A 20,491-nucleotide genomic window follows, 5' to 3' on the forward strand; every position below is an offset into this window, starting at 1 on the left:
CTATGGCACAAAATGCACTCAGTCTATCTTCACACACGCACAAAAACAACACTGCTTGGACCTATTTCTTCCAACATCAATCTATTTCCGCCTTCTAGATGACGTCACATTGTTTGCCGTCACCAGCTGTCACAATACTGATGTGATGGCTGAAGCGGAGGAGGACACAGACGTAACGATGAACTACCACGGGGACTTTGAAAAAAATGACCAGAAGAAGAGTCGCTATCCATATTGTATAGTTTGGACCCCTATACCAATATTATCGTAAGTACATGTGTGTGTGCGTGGCTGTTCGTCTAAAATACCTGGCTAGCCTGCAGCGGGATCACGTTAGCGAAGCTATACTGCTCGCTTTGCTCACAACCGTGTCATACTTACGCTGGCTATGCTTAGCCTGCATGCGTTTTGCCAATATATACATCATATATTTATAAAAGCGCTGAAAAAGCGTTTGAAAAGATGGAGTAACCACACTGAGATGACGAACATTGTCCCTGCATGGGGCGCCTTTTCCAGGTGGGTGCTGCCCCTCATTGGTCACATGGGGATCTGCACCTCCTCGGGGATCATCAGAGACTTTGCAGGCTCCTACTTTGTCTCGGTGAGTAGATTTTGAGAAGGAATGAGTGTTGTTCTTACTTCCACTTTTTGTATTGTTAGGATGAAACTGCATGTATCACCACAACTTGGTAAGCTGTAATAGCTTACTACACCCCCATTGGCCCATTGTAATGAGTAATACACAGTCAATAATAATGCGATTTTACTCTTACAAACCACAGTTCTTCATACACGGCCTGTTGTTCTCTTCTAGAAAACATCTGTGCCTTAACAATCAATTTAACCCATCGATAGGATCTGTTATCGAACTGCATTCGAAAAAATCACTGGCTTTCTATTTTTTAAACACCTTTTTTTTCCCAGGAGGATAATATGGGCTTTGGTCGGCCTACAAAGTGAGTTACTGAATGCTATTTTTTTTCTATTGAGCTCGACTTTAAAACCCGGTTGCAGCACTATTCACTACACAACCTATTCTGTCCCCCAGGTATTGGCTGTTGGACGTGGACAAGGTGTGTGGCAGCGGCGCGTCAACCTGGGACAAGGCGGTCTACGACGCGTCCGAGGAGTACAAGTGCCGGCCGGTGTGTTGAAACATACTCTCTAAATCTTCTCGTGACCTTTTTGGAAAAATATGTGTGTGTGTGTGTGTGTTAACCTATGAATTTCAATATAATTTCTAGATGACTTTAATTTTTATGTGAATATGAAACCATTTTAGATGCAATGATTATGTTTAAAAATACATAGGGAGTGAGTCCCTGTACCTTTTGCCCCTTCATTTGATTAAACATAATTGGTGTGTATGTAGCAGGTTTAATTAAAACCTTTTTGTTGGTACAGCACAACCTGTGCTGTGATAACTGCCACTCCCACGTTGCCATGGCGCTGAACCTTATGCGCTATGACAACAGCTCATCCTGGAACATGGTGAAGCTCTGTTTGCTGTGTCTCACCCATGGCAAATATGTCAGGTACAGTTGCAACTATCGAAACACAAAATCATGTATGCATCTGTGGTCAACAACGATCCATATAGAAACCGTTGCGACACCAGGGCCCAAGGCGTCTTCAAAAACCTCCCTAGAAAACCCAAAGGGGTGGATCCGAAGTGGTTCTAGAAGCAGGTGATCGCACCAAACCCAGAAACATGTGGCCGAGGGAAACTCTGTCATTACTCTCTGTTGACCCAGTTTGAGAAGTGCTGGGCTTACAGTTTGCTGCTCCTACATTCTCCTCCCAGGGGCCGTGAGTCCCTAAACAGGAGAGGGCAGTGTAATGGATCACTGACAGAATTGCCCCCCTCAAAGCCCCGGTAGAGGTCAGCTCTCCACCCGGGCTTTCTCTGGCAGGGTGCAGTAGGAGAATGGAGAGGAACGGGCAGTGGGACCTTGTGTTGGGGGGGTACCCCAGGGAATTGCTTCCTGTGGGTTGAAAGACCCTCCTTCAGAGAAGGACAGAAAATGCAGATATTCTTGATGGAGGTCAATGTATTCGGCCTCTCTAAGACACACAACGTATAATTTACCGATGTGTATGTTTTGCTGAACCCTCTCTCTCTCTCTTTCTCTACCTCCCTCCAGCTGTGCTGCCTTCCTAAAGACCTGGCTTCCCTTTCTGATGCTCACAGGCATCATCACCACCTTCGCTTTAACTCTCAATCTGCAGTAATCCCTCAGGACGTGAACATGGAAGAAATATAGACTTTAGTACCATCAGTCCCACCCAACCCTCTTCTCATTGGACTGGTCTTCAACATACTATGCCTCATTACCTTCAGTGTAGAGTTGCCTTCAGGTCATTCTGAATGCTGTAATGAAGAGATACAGCGAATAACATAAAAAAGCATATGTTAATGAGAATATATAGCTGCTTTAGTAGATATTTAAAACGTATTTACTTATTTAGTATCAATGAACAAAAGTATCAAAAATTAAGTAGCGGCTTGCAATTGGCAATATATGCGCTCCGAAAAGAATGTTATCAAAACTGTCCTTTGAGATAGATTATCTTGCTTTGTTTAAATGTGCACCATTTACCAGACATTTCTTTTACTTGTTTATGATTAGAAACATGACTTCTACTATGTTAATGTTTTTTTTTTTTTAATTATGGATTGATTTGCCGTGTGTCGATTTCGGATATATTTATTAAGATAAATATTTCAACATTGTACATTATTTCAAGTCTTTTCTGCATAGGATGTCACAGCGTGGCTCACGGTGCCCCTGCAATGGCTGTAGCTTTAAGAGCGCCATGGGGCTGCAGTATTCCTCCACTATCGTGTGTGTGTGATATGAACAACCCTCCACTTACTGGAAGACCTAGTCCCTGAGAAGCACAGAGGAGGAAGGGACCTCACACTGGCTGTCTGGTCTGAAGAAAGCGCATCTCTAACTGGATCTGGGGAAACTAAGCTTTATTTGTTTTCTGCCTTCGTCCTGAAAAAGTTGCTCCCACTTCATGGCTGGCCACATAGGCGTGCGTATGTGTACGTTTTTTCTGCTTTTTTTCTTTGTGACACTAAACCAGTGCATGCAGTGTCATTTTGGCTGCACGTGTTTTGCAGCCACAAACACAGTGAGATGTGTTTCTAAAGATCTGCGCGCAGTGCCGCTAAGTATTCCAGGATATGCGAGGACACTTATCGTCACCGGGAACAACATACCCCAGATTGGACCGGATTCATTCCCAGAATTGGAAAATGTCACCAACATCTGTCTGAGCAATAACAGGTGAGGGTATTTGCTGTCGATGCTTGCGTCTCTGTGAAACCCTGTCTTTTTTTTGTTTCTTTTGTTTATCTAGGGATCTGAATTCATATTTTTCTTCATCATCATAAACAAGAAAGAAGCAAGCCTGTGCAAATGTGTCTTACTTACCCTAGATGAAAAATATTTAAATCATGCATTTACATCAAGATTTGCTTTTGAAACCTTTGAACCCTTCCAATTAATCACCAAAAAGTTTCAACACAGTAATGTAAAGGTGCTCCCTCTCTCCCAGGATCACAGAGCTGGGCTCCCACACCTTCTCCTCCATGGTCAGCCTGCGCTCGCTGGACCTCAGCAGCAACCCGCTGGCCCTGATCCACCCGGAGGCCCTCAGCATCCCCGGAAGCCCCCTCCTGGAGCTCAACCTCAGCCGCGCGCTCTACAACAGCACCTCCCTGACGGACCTCACCACCGCCGTGCGCTGGGGGGGCCTGGCCGGCCTGGTCCTCCTGGACCTCTCCGGGAACCGCCTCGCTCTGCTGGCCCCGGCCGCGTTCTCCCACCTCCCCAGCCTGCGGCACCTCCTCCTGCGCCACAACTCCCTGGCGTCCGTCCGCGGCGGCGCCTTCGCCGGGCCGCGGCGGCTGGAGCTGCTGGATCTGAGCCACAACGCCTTCAGGGCGTTCCCGGCCGAGGCCCTGGGAGAGCTCGGGAGACTCGGGGAAGCGCGCGTCCGGCTGGGCGGGAACCCGTACCTCTGCTCCTGTGAGAGCCGCCGGTTCGCGGCGTGGCTCGCCAGCTCCGCGGCCCCCAGGGTGGAGGACGCTGAGGACGTGCGGTGCGCCTCCCCCCGAGAGCTGCGAGACGCCCCCCTCAGTGGGGTCGGCGCGCGGGCCGTCCGGTGCGGGGTCCCGGTTCGAGGGGTCGCGGCCGGGGAGGCGTCCCTCCAGACGTCCTATGCGTTCCTGGGCTTGGTGCTCGGCTTCGTGGGGACGGTCTCCGTCCTCGTTCTCTATCTGAACCGCAAAGGCATGAAGAGGTGGGTCGCGGAGACCCGAGAGGCCTGTCGCGACGTGCTGGCCGGGTACCACTACCGCTACGAGATCGACACGGACCCCCGACGAGGGCCAGCGTCGGACGGGGACGGCGTGGGGGTGGGGCGCTTTGGAGCGGCCCCGCCCCCTCGGATAACCTCTGACACGCGTGCCGGCGCTCAGATGCCCGCAGACGTGCGGCTCAAGGGGTGGGTGATGGCACCTGGGAACTAGAGAACGAGTACGTGTGCGAAACTTGTGTACGGTGTCTGTGTTGTTGTTTTGGGAGGTTTTCTTAGTATTGGAAAATGGAAATACAATAAAAACATCCAGGAACTACTCTTTTTTTTTTTTTATCTGTATTTACAGTAGCTCTTTACTACTTTACTTTACTTAAAAAGAAAAATATGAAAGAATATAAATATCTGAGATGTTCAGTTCACTTGCATGAATGAACCATAAAGTATTTTTATCAAATCCAAGCGGATGTTTTGTAGATTCAAAATATGAATGTATATGCATGATGTCCAATAACCATGTCGCCCTGCAGTTCATCTCATCTTTCTAATGACCTTGTACGTTAATTACCAACACAAACATAAAGAAGTCACCATTACACCTGTGTGATATGAGTGGCCTTTTGGTTTACAATAAAACTATAAGTTGGATTTTTCACTTGCATCTTTCTTCATTCTACTGGGAAGTGTTAGCTTGCCACAACTCAATGCATGGACATATTCCTCATAAATAGCTCATATAGACATATCTCTTGGTGGAGCAACCAATACTTTTACTCACATTCCATTAGGTAATATCAGGGTGTCTATTCATGTATACATATTATATATATATATATATATATATATATATATATATATATATATATATATATATATATATACACACACACACACACACACAAACACGCACACACACAGGTATGGTTATTCCGCTTCCTCAAAACACGCACGGACCAATAGGCGATGCGCTTTGATTTTGGGACTTTTTTCTTCCAATTCATATCCGGCAGCGTGACGTCACGATTTACCTGTGGGTGGGTGAAGGGTTTTGGAATTAGCTGTAGCCGCAGGTAATAACCCAGCACTGGAAGACTCGGGAACCCAAGCCTGTGGTGTGGAATTAATCAAAAAAGGACACAACATTGATCGGAACCGGTGGCTCGATGCGTTGTGTGTACTCTCTGTGTGGGCCTGCTCGGAGAGACTCACATAACCCGACTTGACTCGAAACATTTCTTTCTTCTAAGATCGAGAGAGAAGTTTGTCTTTGAGACTTCCGCGGTCTCTTGGTCGCTGCTTAAGTTATCCGGGCAAAAACAATCAAGACTTTCCCGCTTATGCGGTAAGTTTATGTTTGCAAGAAAATAAGATACTGTTTAGCCTGAATATTAGTGACGCGATTATCGTCCGTGTCCTTAGATGTATGCCAAACAAAAGCTTTCTGGGTGCGACAAGCGAACCAAATGATCATCAGGGCATCCATCAACGAAGTCTTGCTAGTGTATCTAAACCTATAAGTGCATTGAAGTTACTTTTTTGATACACATATTGAAAAGCTTTAGTCGCATACACCTTTTTCTGCCTGTGTGAACGGCTAGTGTGGAATGTGAGGTCTAAAGGGAGGTCTCTGCTTGATTTTAACTTGACCCTCTCGCACCAGCTCTTAGACACTCTTGCGCCATGCCTGGCCACAACACGGGGGCATCCCACACGGCCCGCCACCATAAAGCACACATCCACAGCTCCAGAACCGAGCGGTACCGCCAGGACCGGAATGTATCCCGGGAGAACAACACCAGCCAAGAGTCCTACAAGGACCCCCATCATGGAGAACACACGAAAGACCCGCAGCACAGCTACCCCTCGCGCTACTCAGAGAACCCCCACGGCCGCCGGGGCCACGCGCGGAACACCAACGGCAGGGGCTCGGAGACCATCGGGTTCATCCCCGGCTCGGCGGACAACGCCGCCGGCGGCAGGCACTCCTGCGGCTCCTGCACCTCCATCGGCTGGGGCAGCTGCAAGAGCCTCATCTGCTGCGTGCTCACCTGCGGCTTCTACGGCAGCCGGGAGCCCTGCCTGCCGGTGAACGAGAGCACCACGGACCCCCCGTCCAAACCGGGCGGCGGCGGCGGCGGCGAGGCCCACGGCGCCCACGGTACCAACGGCATGAACCTGTCCAACCCCACCAGCGGCATCGCCGTGGAGCCCGCGCGGCCAGTCGCCAAGCCCTCCAAGCTGCCCACCAGCGACAGCTTCCGCTACCCGGACGTGCGCATCGGGGGCCACACGGTGGTGTACCCCTACCCGGCGCCCAAGCACGCCCACAAGACCAACAAGGGGAACAACAACAGCCAGCGCCCCGTGAGCGACACCAGCGTGTACTCCCGCGAGGACCTGGACCTGGACGACCTGAGCGACACGGGCACGGACATCGACTCGCTCATCACCAAGAAGCTGCTGGAGCTGTACGCGCTGCACCAGATCGACCAGCTGGCCAAGTGCACCTCGGACTCGTCCTTCTCCCGCAAGACCAACGAGATCAGCGAGCTCATCTACAGCATCGCCCAGGACTACAACCTGGAGAAGCAGGAGGCCGAGTGCAAGCTGGTGCACGGCGTCATCCGCATCAGCACGCGCAAGAGCAAGAGGAACAAGAATCCCCCGCTCCCCTCCGCCGCCGTCGCCGCCGCTGCGCCCCAGCGGCCGTACGAACGCAGCGACAGGACGCTGCCCGACAGCGGCAACGAGACCATGACCTTCATGAGCAGCGACAGTAAGATTGTTTTTGGACAGAACACTGACAGAACACTGCATCAAGCTGTATGCTAGGCCCGGGGACTAAAACTACTAGGACCAAACGATACATAACACTACAGAGAAGGAAAATGACAGAACACTTAATTGTAGGCCTGCGACTTAACGCTACATAGTAGGCCTGGAAAATAACATTACATGGTAGGCCTGGGATATAACACTACATGGTAGGAAAGGAACATAACATTACATGGTAGGCCTGGGATATAACACTACATGGTAGGAAAGGAACATAACATTACATGGTAGGCCTGGGATATAACACTACATGGTAGGCCTGGGATATAACACTACATGGTAGGCCTGGGATATAACACTACATGGTAGGAAAGGAACATAACATTACATGGTAGGCCTGGGATATAACACTACATGGTAGGAAAGGAACATAACATTACATGGTAGGCCTGGGATATAACACTACATGGTAGGCCTGGGATATAACACTACATGGTAGGCCTGGGATATAACACTACATGGTAGGAAAGGAACATAACATTACATGGTAGGCCTGGGATATAACACTACATGGTAGGCCTGGGATATAACACTACATGGTAGGCCTGGGATATAACACTACATGGTAGGAAAGGAACATAACATTACATGGTAGGCCTGGGATATAACATTACATGGTAGGCCTGGGATATAACACCACATGGTAGGAAAGGAACATAACATTACATAGTAGGCCTGAGACATAACATTACATAGTAGGCCCGGGACATAACACTTCATAGTTGATTACCTTGAGTGTGGAAAAAAGGAATATTCCAAATCCCGTTTTCGAGAAGTGATCATATAGTAAACGATAACGATAGTGAAACAATTTGGTTTATTATCATTTATAGATAAGCGGTGAAAGTCCTACAAACACACACACACACACACAGCACACATGCTATCTATGAAGTGTTTTTTGTAATTGTGTTGCCATTTCTAGTTGCCAAATCCTTTTTACATACACCTTCAGTCATGAGTCTTGTTGCTTATGGGCTTTTGTGGAAATCAACACAAAATATTTAGCCGTAGAATATTTGTATCACAGTAATGGATATTACATCATGTTCTTCTAAATCACCGATGCTTGTAGCCTCGGCAGCTATAGTGACATGTCATACGGTGTTCCGACCCGCAGTGCCCGAGGTCAAAGTGTCGGAGCTGACGTCTTCAGACGAACTCGCCAGAAAGATGAGATACTACAGCGGGAGAAGTAAGTTCTTGCGATGAACAATACCGTGCTGGTCAGTGGTCACCCAAGTTTCAGTGTGCAATATCGTTAAAAACACAGCAGTGTATGAAGTACTAAGTATCATGTATTTTTGATAGACGTAACGAGCAGCGTTATGAAACTCGCCGATGCTGTGTTTCATGGGTGGCCGGGTGAAATGCCCGTAGGTGAGCGTTGGTGAGACGTGCACTCTGATCTCAGTGTTCACCCCCGCCCCCCCCCCCCCCCCCCCCCCCCCCCTTTCTCTACACCTCCATCTCTACTTTCCAACATGTATCATACCAATGGCTTTGATGGAACTGCCAAACACCCTGCTGAAAAAGAAAATCCCCTACATTCCTTCCTATTCTTTCCATTTCTATGTTCAGCCTCTTACTCATTTAGCTGACTCCTCCTACTCCTCTTCCTCCTCCTTCTCCCTTCTCCCATATCTCACCTCGCCCCTTCTGGCTCTGTAGGGGGGGGGGGGGGGGGGGGGGGGGTGTGATACGCTGAAACTCCAAGCAGATCAAATCCCTTAAGTATACACCATTTAGCGCCCCTTTGCTTCGTTAAGTAATTAAGCAAACATCTTGGGTTACAGATGATTCACGAGACAATGGCTTCTTTTTTTTCTTTTTTTTGGTTGTTGTTGTTCAGCTGTTCAATCTGTGACAAGAAGACGCTTATCCTGTTACACACTCGGCCCCGGACCAGAATCGACCAGGACCGTCAGACGCTATCACGAAGGCACTCCTTGTGTTACACGTCTTTTGTGAGAGTTCCTGGGTGCCACTTTATTCCCTCTGCCCGGGAATGTGCCAGGGTCCCACGCAAAAACTTGAATTGCTTAACATGCTACGATCTCACAGATGGAAAGATGTAACGGGGTCTTTCGAGGAAAAACGATCAGATTTGCCGCAAACTTATAATTACTGTGCACCCCGGTAGCTCACCGGGTAGAGCGGGTATCATTTAGGGCTCAGTCCTGATCGCGGTGACCCGGGTTCGATTCCTGCCTGTGGACCTTTGCTGCATGTCCTCCCCTCTCTCTCTCCCCCATACCTTCCTGTCTTTCCCACTCTCTCATAAAGCATAAATTACATGTGGTCGATAGGGTTTACATGTGGGCGATAGTGTTTACATGTGGTCGATAGTGTTTACATGTGGTCGATAGGGTTTACATGTGGTCCATAGTGTTTAAATGTGGGCGATAGTGTTTACATGTGGTCGATAGGGTTTACATGTGGTCCATAGTGTTTAAATGTGGGCGATAGTGTTTACATGTGGTCGATAGGGTTTACATGTGGTCCATATTGTTTAAATGTGATCGATAGTGTTTAAATATGGTTGATAGTGTTTAAATGTTCTTTTCCCTCACTCTCCACCTCATCCCTAACTCTCCACCTCAAGCTGGTGTGTAGTGAGCGTTCTGGCGCCGATTGGCTGCCGTGCATCACCCAAGTGGGTGCTACATATTGGTGGTGGTTAGTGAGGTCCCCCCTTCACTTTAGGCGTCTTTGAGTGTTATTAATTATTATTATTCTTCATGTTTAACCTCTGTTTTCCTTTTATTCCTAGTCTGCTTTACATAGTTTTGAATGATGACTATATGCTCTGTAAGGTGACCTTGGGTGTCTTGAAAGGCGCCTCTAAATTAAATGTATTATTATTATTATTATAAAAAAACGCCCAAAAAGCGAAAACTTCTAACGGCCATGTCGCCCCGCTGTGCTTCTCCCCAGCGCTGTCGTCCGGCTCCTACCAGCAGGACACCCAGACGGATTCCTCGGGAGCGCCGCTGCTGGAGGTCCTCTGAGCGCCCCACCGCGACCGAGAGGCCCCTTCCTACTGCTTCCCTCGGGGGGGGCGGCCCGTTCCTGCAAGGGATCCCTGCTCCCGCTGACGTTGTTTTAACCCCGCCCGCATGCGGAGCTGATGCTGCTACTGACGCACGCGGTGGACGTTTTTTGGTCAGCGCTGCGGTTGGCTAGCGCTGCGGTGCCACGAGGAACGCTCTAGCCCCAGTGGCGTCAACGTCCAGACGAACCGAACCGCCAGTATTCCACGAGTGGACTTCTTCTTTTTTTTCTTTTTTCTTTTTTATACTTTGATCCAAGTTTTTTTTATTTTTTTTATACAGGTAGCAAAACTCTAAACCCTAATGCGAAGACTCTGGTCCTATAGGACGGACCCTTAGGGTCATGTGGTTCTAGGTTCTGCCCTTAGGGTCATGTGGTTCTAGGTTCTGCCCTTGTACGGGGGTGGTGAACGAGTTGAATGAGCATTCGTCCGTCTGGAGTGTATTTTAAATCAAGACAGTTCAAGCACAGAACTGTAAGCCATATTTTGTAAATAAGTCCACTTTTTTTTTTACCAAAATAAAAAAAGACTGTATATAACCAATGCTTTTTATATATGAGACCAAACTTTATAGTTCACAGGTGTTGATATTGTCAATGTTCACCCGTACAAAGAGAAAATGTACCTGATCAAATAAACAATAAGAACAATAAAGTGTCTCGTAGCCTACTTTGATATTGAGGGCATTTTAACGAGCTAAACCACAGGGAAGGGAATCCCGATATGTACTGTCAGTTCTATTGTATTCGTCACCGCTCCTTTCTTCATCAGCCTTTTTGTAATTTTCCACACACACACACACACACACACACACACACACACACACACACACACACACATATACACAAACAGTTCCCGTTTGCTGGTGATCTGTGGGATTTCACGTGCTTAATGCTGCACCAGTGTGTGCTTCCGCCAGGGCTGCCAGACTCCGCTCGCCCCTGGATCTCTGAGCCACGACAGCCCTCCTCCGCCCTGAGTTGGAGGAGGAACTCGTTTGGCTGGTTCTGACAAAGGAAAGGAAATAAAATCCTGGGGTTTGTCTCTGCAAAGAAACACGGTAGAAAAATAACCTTGTGACAACACCAATTAATTTTAGTATCCTGAAGCATTGAATCTAACCAGTTGAGAAGTATGCAAGAGTTATAAATGGGTCCATAATAGGAGAAAGATGTTCTCATCCCTTCAGCTTTTAGTGTTGCCTTTTTAAAATGATGAAGTTTAGTTCCAACAATGTGAAATTAATAGTTAATAAACGGTAGCATCCAGTTTTACCCTTGTCCATATGACATCCACAGCTGATATTGAACATCGTGTTTGTTAAATATTGCTGAGTTAGGTAAAACAAGCTGTTATTCACCGACAATGCTGGGCAATGTCCTCGTTTGCACATTTTAAACGTAGGGTGACGGCTGGATTCCCCTCTGTAACCTATCTCACGTGCAACAATAATACAGCGGACCTTCAGATCGATGGCAAGAGAGCGCTGTGTCTTTGTGGATGCGTTCCACGGTAACCCTGAAGAACCGTGTGCCCCCTCCAACCCCCACCCCCACCCCCAGCCCCACATTCCTGTTTTACCTGTTGGGATATCCTGCAGCCAGTCAGTGACACAACATCAGCCAGCGCAAAACACCAAAGAGTTGCACACTCTCAAAGTGCCCAAAATAAGTAATTCAATGTCGGAACAGCAGGATGAAAAAATGAACTCTTCATTTGAACAATTCCTGGATTTGATGCATAGCCTTGGTGGTTGTTTAGTTTTTTTTAATGTTTTTGAGTATTTATTTAGTTTCTTCGTTTTGGGGTGATGTTCATGCATGTATTGGTGTACACAAGAGGAAAAAGTTCTTTGGATTTTTGCATTTTAGATGCATGTGTGTGTGTCAACTGTTGGCTTCAAGGCTTGGTGCTGCAGCCGCGTCGAGGGATAATGCGGAGGAACTACCACAAGATGGAGACAAAGGTCAATGGGAAAAAGGCACCTAATATTTGACATGGGAAGATAAATCACTAGCTTAATATCTTTACAAATATGTCCCCATTCTAAGAGGGTCCTGAATATGGACCATAAATGCATGTTACATATTTCATTCTCTGCGCTTATGTTTCCAATACAGACTAATCAATTTGTCATAAACAGAAAGGGAAAACTAACAAGAACCGGTGGCGGTGTCATTGACCCAGTTGGAGGAGGAAAAGGGGTTCACAGCTGCACATCTGTGATACCAACTGCACAAATGTGTCTGAGACATGGTCGATATTGTGTGGTTACTTTCTTCTATTTTTAATAGGATCCAGTTTCATATATTACGTTTTAGATTCAATATATCTAATATATAGAGATAATATATGATCAATATAATAAGTATTCTTATCAATACATTATGTAAGGTAATAAGTTAGTAACGTACAATGTTTCATTAATTTTACTCTAATACCCAGTGTGTCTGAGCCACAGTAAGAGGAAATGGTTGGCACATAGGCTTTCTTGTCGATATCAATCCAGGACTGCAGTTTTTAGTGTACAAAAAATATATTTATTTTAAGAAAAAAAATATCTTGAAAAAAATATTTACAACAAACATGAGGCAAATCCTATTCTAAATCCCAAAGCATGTCATTTATGGAACCTATTATTCCATACATTTTTTTTTGAGAGTTTGCTACTATTGATCTCAATTCATTTAATCAATAAAGACATGTACAGTGACCTTCCATCGAATGTAAATATGACATTGTGGTATGCAGCGCAAACCTTCACCTATTCTTTTTGTGCATGTGCGCGCCTTCATTTGCGGGGGGAACATTTTCTTGACCGTGAGAACGTTTCTCGTTCATCGGCGTCACCTAAACAACAGCATCTCGACCAGCAGCTCCACAAGATCGGCCTGGCCTATCAGGGGCCGGAAGAACAGTTCAGTGAGGAGCGTCGGGGGAGTGGTCTGCAGCATGGACGCCGACAGCAGGATGCGTGCGAAGCGCCCGGGGTCGTCTGGGTGGAGGGGCTGTCCCACCTCTTCCAGAGCCTTCTGGGCCTCCTGCTGCAGGCCTTCGATGAAGAGAGCCGCGTTCAGTTCCGGTATGTCTGTTTTGGAAAACATTGGAGATAGAAATGGCTGAGTGACCTGATCTGATCATGGAAGGCAGTTGTAGTCCCACCTGGTTTAACATTGGGAAGCGCCGAGTATGAAGACTTTACATTGAAACGTGTCGTAGTTCAGTGTGAACACTTACCAGGGTTAAATATCAGGGTCCCTTTGAGGTACGCGTACTCCTTCGGACTCAAATCCAAACGGCCAAACCTCTTGAGACAGGACTTAAGTTTACCGACGCCCGCCGCGGTGGGCTGCTCCCTCTCCGCGTCCACACTCTCCTGACGGTTCATCAGGATCTTCTTCAGCATGCTGTCGGCCGGCGTGTCGGTCACCTCGAAGCGCACCCCTTCCTGGGCCAAACCCAAGATGAAGAGCGGCGCCCAGCACTTCTGGAGCAGCGAAAACTGATCGCTGAGCGGCAGCTGGTTAAACGCCGGCAAGTTCTTCATAAAGTGAACGGTTTTCACCAGCACTGTGGATGCCTCCTGGCAGGTCTTGGAAGGCTTCTTCAGGCAGACCCTCCGTCGTCGGTCGCAGTGGCACGGATGGGAGAACAGGCCGCGGTTCGGGTTGCTCTGTCGCGGGTCCCTGGACTCCATTTGGCTGAGGATGGTGTATAGGATGGCGTTGGTGTTTCTATCGCTGTGCTCTGTACAATGGCACGCGGTACCCATGTCTGGTTCTTCTCTGTGGTCCTCCATACGATAAAGGTGGAGAGATGCTGGTGGAAACAAACGACCCGCTGTCTCTGAGCTTGTGCTGCAGTACCTTTCGCTCTACCTCCTTATTTATAAGGCCGGCCTACTCTGCGTGTTGGACCTTGACTTGTCAATACTGTGAATGAAGAAAACAACTATGTGCGCCAGCGTGCTACCGATGGTCATGTGATGCTGGTGCCTTATCGTTGGAGTAGAACTAATGAAGTAATCCCTGGGAGCCTTGGGTGGGGTGGGGGGGGGGGGTTAGGCCTTATCTTTCATTTGTGTCATTAACCCAGGCCGTACCAAGCAGCCAAGGACTGCAAAGGCAATCAACATAATCGATGAACTGTACCTTTCCAGCTCACACCTACGAGGTGGAACGAGGCCAACACAGGGAGCAATGACCGACAGGTTGAATCCTTGAACATTGTCGGTAGCAGTTTCCCTCGAGGGAGATAAAGAGAGAGAGAGAGAGAGAGAGAGAGAGAGAGAGAGAGAGAGAGAGAGAGAGAAGTAGTACTATTATTGGTAGTACTACTAAGAGAATTGAAAAAAATAGAAAACTGAAGTATGCATGTATATATATATCTATATATATATAGATATATATATATCTATATCAGACCTTTTGATTCCACGATATATTTAGTTTGTGATGAATGAAATGAATAAAATGAAAAGCAGTGTGGCTCGTTATCTCAGCGGTGCCTAGCACCGGGGTACCCCGGACCGATAAGCCCGTTACTTTATTGTTCATGGTGCGCCTAGCACACAAGCAACACATCATCATCAGACACAGCATGGACTTGATACAGAACAAACAACTATCAAGGACGAATCTTTTTTGCCCTGATAACCGCTCCTTTTCCCTAAAAGAGGCATATGCGAGCGGTTAGGTGTGCCAAAGGGAGAGCCACCGGGTACAACACGACACACTGAGTCAAGGCCAGTTCACCAGGTGAATGACAGCAATAAAAAAACATTGATGTGCAACCAACACAACTGGTAGCACTAGTCATTGAAAAATGGTTACTTTATAGTCTCCTCGCAACATGTCAACAGGAAGTATTGCATTTGTCAAGCAGTATTTTTTTACTTGAAAAAACTCTTGTCGTATTTGTAATGGTTACCCACTGCTAAAAAATGCAGAGCACATACTACATACTAAATACTACATAATACAACCACCTCAGCAGAAACACAGTCTCAAGCTTAGGGATGCAGTATGTATGTATATGTATGTGTGTATATATGTATGTATGTGTGTGTATATATGTATTATATATGTATGTATGTGCTGTATGTGTGTATGTATTTATATATATATGAATGTATGAATGTGTGCATGCAAGGTATGTATTTGTTTGAATATACAGTATGCATGCATGAATGTATGTATGTATATATGCTTTCATGTTTGTATGTAAAGTATGTTTGTATGTATATACAGTATGTAAAGTATGTATGTATGTATGTATGTATGTATGTATGTACCTATGCATGAATAGTATGCATTTGTGTGTGTTTATACAGTATGTATGTATGCATGTATGTATATACAGTATGTATGCATGTATATGAGTGCATGTATGTACAGTATGTAGGCATGTATGCTCTCACACATGTAATTATCTTCCACTGACCTATTGTACAAGCCCACGTCCCTTTAGTAGCCTCAGTGGTGAGGTATGCAGATGGTTGTAAATGCTTGTGATAAGACGCATACATTTATTAGGCCTGGGAGCAGGCGGAGACGGGCACGGAGGCCAGACACGTATCAACACCTTGTAAAACGTTTGATATGGCCTTCATTTCTACAATTAGAAAATCGAGTGGCTGAATATTATTGAAATCTTGCTGTTTTTTTGTTTCTGTGTTTTTTTTTCAGAAACTATAATCCATTCATTTTATGAAGTTTTCGAGACGAGAAGTTTTCATAAAAAAAACAACATCGAATAATAATGATAATAATAGCATTAAACATGTCTTATCTGATATGTTGCAATGTCAGTTACACATAATATTAAATGAGGGTGGGGGTTAGGGTTAACCCTAACCCTAACCCTCATTTAGGGTTATTTTTCATTTTGTTTGTTAACATTACGTTGACATTCATCTTTTGGATGAATGTCATACTAATAGAGTAATAATTAACAATTAATGTAGGAATATGACAGTCGTCCTTTTTAAAAGCCTGATGAAATCTTACATTTCACCTCCGTATCTATTCCCTTCCAAATATGTTATTTATCCAGATTTCTACTTGGTTTGACCTGCCTTGGTCAGGCGGAGGCTACTGGCCTTCACTTGGCCTTGAACCTGAAAGGTTAGCGCAACACAAACCACGGATGCTCCTCTCGCAGGTCATTGACCCAGCGACACAAGACAGAGCGCTTGTGAAAGCTTGCAGAAACCCTGTTGGTACAGGTTGTCTGTGGACTGTTCCGGTCCGGGCCATGTGAACAACCGATGGGTCGCCAAGTTAAAGTCGATGGAAGAATCTATAAATAATTCATTGCTGCTGTTACGTACCTTTTTTATTTTGTCTTATTAGTCTTAGTAGGATTAATGGGTGTTGAAAAGCCACTTTCATGTGAACACTTTTATGTTTACAAATTTAAATCAGGCCATACCATTTGCAAAAAGTATATGTATTGTTGCTCTTGGCTATAGTCATAGCTAAAGCATAAAGGAAAAAGCTGTGTTGAGAATAAAAAAGTTGGTTTTCGTTAACAAAGAGAAACATCAACTTTTTATCGATATGTAACTCTAGCTAAATTGAATTTAATATGAAAATAAGTAAACAACATAAAATATAAATGCTAAATTGAATTGAATATGAAAATAAATGAACAACATAAAATATAAATGGTAGCCTCGCTTGGGTCCCCAAAATTAATTGTATGATGTTATATGCCAATTAAATGGAAGTCAAATAAATATATCAAACCAAATTATGGGGATGCTTAAGGCCCTAAAAAAGTATGAGTTACCTGAGGAACGTAAAATGGTGTTTCATTTTAGGCTATCGATGTAAAATAGTGTAAAGTATACTACGCAAATACAGCCAGGAAAGACCGAAACGAATCACATGAAATGGTGACGTAATGACGTGTTGACGTGACAACGTACAGACGTCGTGACGCGCAACAGTCCCTTGAAAATAAACAATAATGGCGGACGCACTACCAGTTGTATATTTCGCTGTAAGTAATATACCTGCCATATTCCGTTCAGCGGACCTCAGGAATTACTTCAGTCAGTTCATTGAAAGTGGAGGCTTTCAATGTTTCCACTACCGCCACCGACCCGAGGTCCTCTGGGGATCTGAGGGCCCACCGGATCCCCACGTCGCCCGGGGGTCTGAGGATCTACCGGAACCCCCCGTCCCTGACACAAGACTTGAGAGTGGACCGCCGGAGCCCAGCATCAACGATCCGGGCTCCCAATCACCCGAAAACACAGAAAACTCTTCCGTTTCAAAGAAAAGCGTAAAGTCGTGTTGCTGCATCGTGTCTGTGTTCTCTAAACATGCCGACAGGTTTGTTAAAATGTTCGGAGGAAATCTGTGGATCGACTCGACGGGGAGTTGGCTGTCAGGACGCTGTGTTATAAAGAGAGTAAAAGTCTCCCTCGAAACAGGTCAGTAGTAGCATGGTCTCATGTTGTGGAAATGTTACATTTTGTATCGTTGTCATAGCCTGGTTTGAATAGTAGACGACATAAACCATTAACAAAACTTGTATCGTGTGTTTCAGATGTGGATTCTTTTCCGTATAAAACCAAGCATGAGCAGCGACACCGTGTGTCCCTATCAGACCGCTTCACACAAGGAGACTTAAAGGGCTTACCAGAGCTCAACCCACCTAGCCTGATGCAGAACGGAAACGTGGGGACCACCGTGAAGGTGTTTCTGCAACTTATACAGGCATGCCGACTACCGCCACGTCTCATCAGGAAGCTGGGGCTTACTTTCCCTAAGACCAGCTCCAATCGCCGTTATGGCAATGTGCCTTTCGAGTACTATAACACCTACACAGTAGAAGCCTCTGAAGATAGCATCTTCACGGCAGCCGGACATGAAATAGCTGGCCCCAGCGGTGTTAAAAGAACCACAGCGAAACTCAGACAGCCTCGTGGCCATACAGAAGCCAAGGAAACGGAAACCCACCAGGATGATGAGGAAGATGAGGAAGACGAGCTGTCGAATGCCGATGATGTGAGTATAAAAAATAATAAAATGCCATGATATAAACTAGCCTTGTACATCCCGACCATAAACTGGAGCTAAGATCGCCAGAATCACGCTGGCTATGCGAGGCAAGATGTAAGCTACCTACTATGCAAAAACATCAAACTATCAATAGGGACAGTCAAGCATTCATCAATATTGATAGGATCAGTAAAGGCTTAAGCAGGAACACTACAGCGATCAGGAAGTTGTGCATTTCTCATTATGTCTTATCCTTTTTGATGCTAGGATGATGACCGATGCGAGGAATGGGAGCGCCACGAAGCCTTGCATGAAGACGTGACGAGTCAGGAACGCTCCAAGGAGCGGCTGTTTGAGGAAGAGATTGAGCTGAAATGGGAGAAGGGAGGATCGGGCCTGGTGTTCTACACGGATGCCCAATACTGGCAGGAGGAGGAAGGAGGTATACTTGATAACCGATGTTGAAAATATATATTGATATTCTGAAACCTAAACATATTTGCTATAGAACGGGTTTTATATTTCTTTGGTTTTGGTTCGGCTAAGGTTATTACTAGATGGGTTATTTATGTATGACTAGGACATAAGACTTATTTTTTCCCTACTACTTTGGTATCGATGCTGCATTACCTTGAAATGTGTAAAACCAGCTGGGACAGACTTGCACACAGACAAACAAAGTACGGCGGTCAAATGGACTTTTCTCCCTCTTCCTCAGACTTTGATGAACAAACAACGGACAACTGGGATGTCGACATGAGCGTTTACTATGATAAAGGTAACGCACGTTCACTTTATTTATATAATTTTCCAATTATTTGGGATTTCCATTCAGGGTCAAACAAACATTTCCATTAGATGTATTTCGGATACTGTATGTTTACATCACTCCTCCCAGCTCTCAAATTATTACTTTTCAGAAGTGAACACACAGAAGAAATACAATAAAAATAAACTATATAATTATCAGGCTCACTTTATACTACTACATGGAATGCAATAGAAGAGACTGCCCTCGACTCAGCCTCCCTTCTCTTTGCAGACGGCGGTGACATGGACGCCCGCGACTTTGTCCGCATGCGGTATGACAAGAGGATGAGAGACGGCTTGGAAAACCGATCTGGTCACACCCAGCCCATCGGTAGCTTCGAGAGATTCACTAAGGTATGGTGCCCTACCATCTCGTAACCCGGGTTACTAGATGTGCGTCTCCTATAGGATGCTGCCTCTTGGCCAGCTCCTGGCGTGAAAAATCTTTTATAAATCTCAATGAAATGCAATGATGTGCAATTTAATCACAACGGGGTTCATATGATACGCAATTGAATAACAATGTTTTTTTTTTATGATATGCAATTTAACAACAAACCAAAAGGTTTTGCTTACATCGACACGGTCTGTGCTTCTCTGGGTCAGGGCTTCGGCCGCCGTGTGATGGAGAAGCAAGGGTGGAAGGACGGCGAGGGCCTCGGAACCAGCCGGCCCGGGATTCCCGATGCTCTGGAAAGCGACGGGCAACATCCAAATTGCAAGAGGGGCTTTGGGTGAGTTAAAATAGACTACAGTCTCTATTTTCCGAATTTCATCTTCCTAGCTGTGAAACTCCAATCAGGGATCGGTTCCAGTTATAACATGCATTTGAACGAGAGCTTGAAACGGCAACACTTTTCATAAGGATCCCATTTGAACTGAAGTTCAAATGGAATTTGAGTTCAAAATCTTGTTGTGACCTGGAGATGTGTCCTTTGTCGCAGTCTTTCAAATTGGAGGATTTCCTTTCAGCGGTTCCATAGTAACTAACGACTACTTTGATAGAGCCATCGTGTGTTTTTCTTTTTGTGTAGGTATCATGGAGAGAAGTTGACCTTGAATACGGGAAAGAAGCCGAGAATCAATTATCATATAAGCACAGTGTACGATGAACCGAAGGACGTTGATAAACCTGAACCCTTATTGAGACGTCTTCCCACCACTAACATAAAATACCGAGAATGGCAGCCCGGGGGCACTATCGGACCGCGAAGATGACGTTATTTATTATTGTTTTATATTCCTTTGCTCTATTAAAAATGTTTAATTTTTTTACATGCAAATGTTTTTGGAGTTGATGTCATTTCACTTTACAGCCCTCAGGTGTTTCGTAGCTTATGCATTAAATGTGTATTTCCTTGCCTTTGAAATATTATAAATCCTTCACACTCTCTTACTATTAATCCATGTTCACGGGGCACATTATCAGGATGACGACGTGCACTAT

At 45.7% G+C, this 20,491-nt stretch overlaps 5 protein-coding genes across 5 annotated transcripts; 4 read left to right on the forward strand and 1 right to left on the reverse strand.

Annotated features, from left to right (window-relative positions):
* The first annotated feature begins 93 nt into the window (after nucleotides 1–93).
* Nucleotides 94–2,739, forward strand: LOC132458919 (transmembrane protein 222-like). The gene is made up of 6 exons (XM_060053315.1): nucleotides 94–267; nucleotides 520–604; nucleotides 928–959; nucleotides 1,052–1,148; nucleotides 1,408–1,538; nucleotides 2,148–2,739. The coding sequence occupies exons 1-6, from the start codon at nucleotides 146–148 to the stop codon at nucleotides 2,233–2,235; spliced, it is 555 nt and encodes a 184-aa protein (XP_059909298.1). The 5' UTR covers nucleotides 94–145; the 3' UTR covers nucleotides 2,236–2,739.
* A 140-nt stretch (nucleotides 2,740–2,879) lies between these two features.
* Nucleotides 2,880–4,985, forward strand: LOC132458879 (trophoblast glycoprotein-like). The gene is made up of 2 exons (XM_060053246.1): nucleotides 2,880–3,299; nucleotides 3,571–4,985. Exons 1-2 carry the CDS (start codon nucleotides 3,028–3,030, stop codon nucleotides 4,544–4,546), a joined length of 1,248 nt encoding a protein of 415 aa, XP_059909229.1. The 5' UTR covers nucleotides 2,880–3,027; the 3' UTR covers nucleotides 4,547–4,985.
* A 313-nt stretch (nucleotides 4,986–5,298) lies between these two features.
* On the forward strand, nucleotides 5,299–10,575 carry kdf1a (keratinocyte differentiation factor 1a). The gene is made up of 4 exons (XM_060053247.1): nucleotides 5,299–5,674; nucleotides 5,993–7,108; nucleotides 8,288–8,362; nucleotides 10,105–10,575. Exons 2-4 carry the CDS (start codon nucleotides 6,013–6,015, stop codon nucleotides 10,176–10,178), a joined length of 1,245 nt encoding a protein of 414 aa, XP_059909230.1. The 5' UTR covers nucleotides 5,299–5,674; nucleotides 5,993–6,012; the 3' UTR covers nucleotides 10,179–10,575.
* Nucleotides 10,576–12,739: 2,164 nt separating this feature from the next.
* nr0b2a (nuclear receptor subfamily 0, group B, member 2a) lies at nucleotides 12,740–14,112 on the reverse strand. Its single transcript, XM_060053287.1, has 2 exons — nucleotides 13,460–14,112; nucleotides 12,740–13,310 (listed from the first exon to the last, which is right to left on the reverse strand). Exons 1-2 carry the CDS (start codon nucleotides 14,019–14,021, stop codon nucleotides 13,069–13,071), a joined length of 804 nt encoding a protein of 267 aa, XP_059909270.1. The 5' UTR covers nucleotides 14,022–14,112; the 3' UTR covers nucleotides 12,740–13,068.
* A 3,040-nt stretch (nucleotides 14,113–17,152) lies between these two features.
* Nucleotides 17,153–20,414, forward strand: gpatch3 (G patch domain containing 3). Its single transcript, XM_060053207.1, has 7 exons — nucleotides 17,153–17,663; nucleotides 17,780–18,240; nucleotides 18,502–18,676; nucleotides 18,953–19,012; nucleotides 19,277–19,398; nucleotides 19,651–19,778; nucleotides 20,079–20,414. Exons 1-7 carry the CDS (start codon nucleotides 17,195–17,197, stop codon nucleotides 20,260–20,262), a joined length of 1,599 nt encoding a protein of 532 aa, XP_059909190.1. The 5' UTR covers nucleotides 17,153–17,194; the 3' UTR covers nucleotides 20,263–20,414.
* Nucleotides 20,415–20,491: the final 77 nt, after the last annotated feature.

The sequence above is a fragment of the Gadus macrocephalus genome, chromosome 6 (genome assembly GCF_031168955.1).
Source record: "Gadus macrocephalus chromosome 6, ASM3116895v1".
Classification (NCBI taxonomy): Eukaryota; Metazoa; Chordata; class Actinopteri; order Gadiformes; family Gadidae; genus Gadus; species Gadus macrocephalus.